This window comes from Dipodomys ordii, unplaced genomic scaffold (assembly GCF_000151885.1).
Source record: "Dipodomys ordii isolate 6190 unplaced genomic scaffold, Dord_2.0 Scaffold23, whole genome shotgun sequence".
Classification (NCBI taxonomy): Eukaryota; Metazoa; Chordata; class Mammalia; order Rodentia; family Heteromyidae; genus Dipodomys; species Dipodomys ordii.
This window is the reverse complement of record NW_012267239.1, coordinates 11965014-11971561: the sequence shown is the minus strand read 5'-3', so window position 1 is coordinate 11971561 and position 6548 is coordinate 11965014. Positions and strand designations below refer to the sequence as shown.

General features: G+C 45.8%; 1 protein-coding gene across 1 annotated transcript in view; it reads left to right on the top strand.

Annotated features, from left to right (window-relative positions):
* The first annotated feature begins 731 nt into the window (after positions 1 to 731).
* Positions 732 to 6548, top strand: part of LOC105984200 (transmembrane and coiled-coil domain-containing protein 5B-like) — a 26279-nt gene continuing 20462 nt past the window's right edge. Inside the window, exon 1 of the mRNA XM_013014305.1 lies at positions 732 to 810. Within this exon, the coding sequence (XP_012869759.1) occupies positions 791 to 810 (20 nt within the window). The 5' untranslated portion in view covers positions 732 to 790. The remainder of the gene's footprint in view (positions 811 to 6548) is intronic.

Here is a 6548-nt window from a genome sequence, read left to right as displayed (position 1 = left end):
GAAGCCACATCAAAATGTTTAAATCCAGGCAAGTATCTTAGTTGCAATTCCCTGTGGATGAACACAGGTGTCTCCTCTTCCTCTGCCTCCTCCTCTTCTTTCTCCTTCTCTTCCTCTTCCTTTCCCTCCCCACCCACCCTTCCTCTTTTTTTTTATGCCTTGCATTCAGAGGATTACATTACAAGGTTAAAGCTAACAAGTCACCCTGGCTCAGAGTTCAAAGCCTAAACCACGCAAAGGGGCATGTAGCCCACGTGTCCCGAGGTGCGGGGATCGGAGCGCACCTGAAGGACCTGGGCCGCACAGTGACCACCTGCCCTCAGGTATTCATCTCCACCACCAACAATTGGACTTGTTCATCTTTCAAGAGTCTGCAGCTGGAACAGTAGAACAAAGCAAGAGTTCAAGCCACCAGCAGAACCAAGGCTCATTTCTGTTTGCCTCCAGGTCAGCCTCTGCTTAATCATGAGTGTATAGGTCAGCCCTTGCCAGCTCTTTTTTAAGTTCCATTCTCAGTTGAAGGAAGCCTCCCCCCACACACACACACAGAGAGAAAGAAAAGATGCAAATCATTTCCAGGCAGATCTCATGGACTTCAAGTTCACGGCAAACACTAATAGCATTTTTCTGTTTGTTTCTAAGTTCTGTTCTGAAAAATACTGTGTCAACACCTTTAGGAAGTGTGTTCTGTTGCTATGGCATACTGAAGTTCACTGTCCCTGGGAGGTGGAGCTCACCCATTCCCCGCAGGTTTTCCTTTGGGCCAAATGAGATTGAAGTCCAGTGGCTTATGAAATTATACTTAACCAGGTAAGTCGAACTCAGGCTAAACTCGGTGCCTTTGGGGTTTTTTTCTGCATTTTAATTTTTCCTGCAGTTCCATAGCACAGATTTGTTGAAGCTGCTGTTGGCAACCACCTTCCCCGACTCGCTGCAGTTTCGGCGATTGCTGGTGGAGTAGGTGGGCACAGGGTGGGAAAGGAGACACGTGTCGCTTTGTGTCACTGACGTCAGGTGTCAGAGCGACACTCACTTTAGAAGGTGAAGAATCACGTGGATGGGAGCCCAGGGTGTGAAGCGCCCCCCCCCCCCCCCCGCGTTCATCTTGTCTCCAACAGTCTGTTCTGAGCTCAGCTCACCTCTGGAATGTCTGAGCTGGTGAAATCTCCTTCCCACAGCTCAGGGAACCTGACAAAGCCAATCTTACTTCTCCGCAGGAGGAGGGTGCGTAATTTTCAGTGGAATTCAGAGTTCCTGTGCCTCGGGAAGCCATCTCTCCTTTGAGGTTTCTTTCTCTCTCTGTGTCACTGCTGCGCCAGCCCTCACGGCAGAATGTCCTGCGCTGTGTCTGGGGGGCTTGCGGGGCTGCGAGTGACTCCCGCTGCTTTTCCTTGAGATTCGAAAAAGAATCAGATTTTAAATTCTACCCACCGCATACGTACAACCTAGGATTTAGAGGAAACAAGCAGGTTAGTCCAATGGGTCCATAGACCAGTGTTTTGTTTTGTTTTTAAAGGAGAAAAATGGCAGCCTGTCCTTCTTCTAATAGCCAGCTTTTCAAATTGCTGTCAAGTGCACTGAAAATCCAGTGCTGGTGGCTGTTACCATTGCAGGAAACAGTAGAAAGGGACAAATCTGGGAATTAAAAGTAACTTCCGACACAAACTCTGTGTCTGGTTCTCTATTTCAAATTGACGTCATTTCGGTTATCCTGGGTTCAGTGAGGCTGGCTGGGCATTGGTGCATAATGATGTGCATTTTCAGATGAGGCCCGTTTGAAGCTCTTGTGTCTTTAATATTCAAAATTTATGGTTGGCAGCTGAAGGGAGAGCGTTTATTCTTAATTGTCCAGCAGTAACATTATGTTTCCTCTAGAAGGAGCTCAGAAATGTTTCCCCGAACTCAGCGCTGATGGTGATGACGCCAGTGTCACCGGTATGCTCTGTTCTGTTCGTTTTCCATGCATTAACCCATCTAGTCCTACAGAGGCCCTGTGCTGTCAGAAGTATTATCATTCTTCATAGTTGACAAATGAGTTAACTAAAGCATGGAATCAAGAGACTCCTTACCCTCAATTCTCCAGTCGCCTTGGGGCTACACCTAGGGCAGCTTGAAATGCAGCAATCTGCTTTATTTAAATAAAGGAGACAATGATACCGGTAGCAGCAAGACCGCTGTCACAGCCCTTTGCAGCCTAATCCACCAAATGACACTTGCCATGTTCTGTTCACTGGAAGCTCACCCCTAGGCTCAGCTCGCGGTGGAGGAGAGGCAGCAGCCCAAAGGCGTAGAAGCAAGAGGTGGAGATCACCGGATCGCCTCAAAGCCTCCAAAGCCTCTGCCCACACAGTCTGACTGCAGACCCTGCCCAAGACTTGGCCAAGAGAGGAGCAGGAAGCTGCGTCAACAAACAGCACGGGTGAGGAGGGCCAGCGGGCGGGCAGTTCCAGCCAGGATCTATGCTGGGTAATCCCGGCCACTGGAGCCTGGGGAGTTCTGTTTCCCTCCCTGGCAGCCCAGATACTTTCTCCCGCCTGGACCACAGAGGTGGTCAGTAAGGCTTTGGGAGCAGTGACCGTTCCTCACTCCTGTCTTACAGTCTTACTGACCCTCTTCTTCCTCCCCCAATTTCACATGTTCCTGTCACATTTCCCTGCTTTTGTTCTGGCCAGCTTTGGCCTGAGCTAGTCCTTCAGGCACCGTCTCCAGAACTTTCCTGACACCACATACCCTCAACAATCCCCTTCTATTTTCTGGGCTCTCAAGCAATCGCCAGCTAGCAGATCATTCTGTTTTAATCCTCCTCTCTAGAACTTCATTATGTTCTTTCTGAAACAGGAAGCAAACTGCACCCTGGGGTGACTGGCTGGCCCCAGGGATTTTGTGCCCTTGCAACTTGAGTGCAGTTCTTTTTGCTAGTGACCAAGCTCCATCAGAGCTGCCTGTGGTTTCTACACCTTCTTGATCTTCTATAGATCATGGCAGGGCCGTGAGCATGTTCAAGAAGTGTTAATTCAGTTTGTCATACAGTCCAAGCAGTTTGGAGGGGCTCACCCTCTCTTAGCCGGTTATGTCTGCCGTGTGAGTCTAACAGGTAGGGCCCGAGACAGGAGAAAGGTCTGTCCCCCATGCAAGGAGCCTGAATATTCAGCCTACAGCCTTTCCTGGGGTCCTGACATCACAAAATCCAGCAGCTATGGGGGCTTTTCTTTTGTTGGAGAAACTGTCGGGAAGTATTTTTTTTTAACCGAATAGGCTCTTAAATGCCAGATTTATAGTTGGAGATGTAAAACCCAAGGTATACAACTTGTATACACACTCTCTATTTTAGTACACTGTTTAAGGGTCTTAGAGTGTGGCTGCAAATGCTGACTCAGTGTTGATCTCACATCTTTGGTGTCTGTGAGAACTCGAGCTAATGTCTTATGGCCTACCAGCTTTAGTTCTCCCTCCTGTGACATGAAGTAATACTACTACCTGGAAGGATTGTGGTGATATCACATTGTAATGAACTATGCCAGGTGGTTAGTATGTCATCTGACATGTGAAAATGCTGGAAAAATTAGCTCCTCCTCCTACTACATATTGAATACTTTTCTCTGTTGGGAAGAATAGAGGAGCTGAGAGATAGACTTCCTGTTCTTATTTGGTAGTCAATATTTAATATGCAAAGCACTGGAGAGACCAAGTGTCCACAGTCCCTGCTGAGAATGGACACAGAATTTTTAAAAATATAGATATGTTCTTGTTTCGGTTACATTCTCCTCAAAAGGTTGAGGAAGAGAGGAGGAGGAGAAGCACCACCAGTTTACTAAAGAATATAAGCTCCTTCAGTGGCCTTCTGCTGTGTATGCCTGGGTACACTTCCCTTCAATCCAGAAGACCAAGGGCGCTGACCAGACGCCAGCTTTGTTTGCCCTGGGTCATGGAGTGCCAGAATATTCTTAGGGCAGAGCTGTTTTGGGGGTCTACAGCAAGGAAAACAGTCCTGGATGCCCACATATTTGCGGCGTGACACGTGGCCTGGAAGCCGGTCACACAGATTGCAGTAGCTGCCTGGTTTGTTTCCCAGGAAAGATGTCTTCATGAGATATTCTTAGGGATGAACTGCAGTGATTGCAGTGAGTGACATGCTCACTGCTGATGATAACAACCACCAAAGCTTCACAGGATCCTGCTCCACAACCCCTCCAAACTCCCCTTTGACAGAGGCCTGCCCTAGCACCTTGCCTCTAGCAGACCGGGGACTTGATAGGGCTGAATTCGGGCAATGATGTTCTGTTTAGAGACAGATTTGGGGGCTGCCTTGATGTTCTGTTCAGGGATAAGAAGCAATATGGATTTGGACTGAATGGCTGCTCTGGTACATGTTTGAGTTAAAAGCAAAGTAAATGAGAAAATACCCCATCTCATCAGTGACACCCAGGATCAAAAGACACATGTGCAGGGGGCTGGAGCAAAAAGGTGTGGGAAAATGAAACCGACTAGGAAAACGGCTCTGTTATTCCTCTTGTCTTAGAAGAGGGCACCAAAATCACAGGTAGGTAGCAACGTTATGGATGTGGTTGTCTACACGGAGGTAGGATTTGGTTAGAACATAAGGACTCTGTTGTAATAAATAACAGAAGGGAGGTTGTAAGGCAGAGGTCTCCGGGGATCCCTATGTATCAGGTACTGCTTGTTGAATTACTACCTGCATAACCTTTTAAAATAAGTAAGCACAGATTAAAAATGACACAGGCAAATCATGAAAATCTCCAGCAATGAACAGTGAATATGCACACAGTAGGCAAAGTCTTTTAGGTCTTTTAAGAAAGAAACTGTGCATAGGAAGACCTAGAAGGCTGTAGACATGTGATGCATATTTTAATTTGTTGTGTATTTTCCCCTGAACCTTTTAGGGCTCACTCCAGAGTCTAACCCACTGCGCTAGTCGCCTACCAACATACTGGTTTATGGCTCCCTCTGGTGGCACAGAGTTAATCTAGTTACACTAAGAAAACTCTTCGAACCCTGTTACCCTCAGAGTTGAGCTAAAGATTCGGATAGGCTTTTCCTATAAACCCATAACTTGTCACTGAGTGAAGAGACAATGAACACCTAACTATATCTCCATTCATGTTTCTTGTAAATGATTCAGAAAGCAATCTGGGATCTTGAAGTTCCACAGTAATATTCATTGAACTTCTCTATCCATTAAGAATAGTGAATGCAGAGGAAGTCTTCCTCTGATTATTTGAAAGACTTTGGGGAAAAAGACAGACGTGAATGTCAAAGTTCACATGTTAGAGGCACAACTCCCAAGACAAATCCTGACATTCAATTTCGCACACTTTGGAGAGAGCATCTCGGGATGGATGTGGGTTGGGTCAGGGGGCCCAACAGGTCTGTGTAACTGTAACTGTGAACAAGGGGAAGAGGATAGGGCAGGGAGTGGACCAGGAAACATTCCTATCAGTCTAGAAAGGGGAGTGATCACTTGCTTTGAGCTTGAACTCAGTCTGCTGCTGCTGCTGCTGCTGTGCACTGAATTTACTATAAGTAAATTCACATTCACCAAGTAATGTACTCTAACTCATGTCACAAAAAGGTGTTAGGACTCTGCAAAGATTTCTCACAAGGAATAAAAATGTATGGGCTTTAAATGTCTGCTATAAACTCTGCAACTTGAAAATAGTCATGTTTTTAATGGAAGGATTTGAAATAGTGACAAAAGTCATTGAGAAATTACTCTAAATATGTTTGCCTATTTTTTTGTATTTTCAATGTCTTTAAACTCTCACATTATTGATTTATCTTAGTATTCTAAGTATTCTAAACAACTCACAGCATTATTAGCTAATCAGAGAAAAATTGAGGGAAACCCCTAGAACAGGAACAGTTCCCATGAATTTGTCTCATCCATCCATCCATTTATGCATCAGATACTTACTGAGCAAGTCTGCAGATTGTCATCCTATATTCAAGGATCTTGCTATATCATAATAACAATGAACCAACTGCATGCATAAATATAACAAAATAAGCTAAAATGGCACTCTAGAAATTTTTAAGGGTGAAATCTCAAGAGCCAAGAGCATCCTGAGAAGTTGTGGGAACCAACTTCTCACACAGCACTCAGGTACTTTTTAAAGTATCTGAGTATCCAGGGACTTCAGTTTGGGATTATTGCAAACAATCCCTGATGAGATTTCAAATTAAAATCTATGATTTTTAGGAAGGAGGTGTGGCAAAATATGGACTAAGTCCAGAATCACTGGGCATTTCATAGGTGAGCTGAACACGTTTTGTTAAAGTATCCAATTAAATTTAATTGTGGTCCAGCTGGTAAAATTTTATTTGTGCAGCCAGCCAGAAATTGCACCTATGTCCAATTAAGATGGGAGAGTGTGGAATGCCAAAGGCAGATCAGCAAGTGTTCTCATTGTGATTGGCGGGCCAGGCACTCAGAGGCTGGGCGGCACTCATTGTGATTGGCGGGCCAGGCACTCAGAGGCTGGGCGTCGCTCGTTGTGATTGGCGGGCCAGGCACTCAGAGGCTGGGCGGC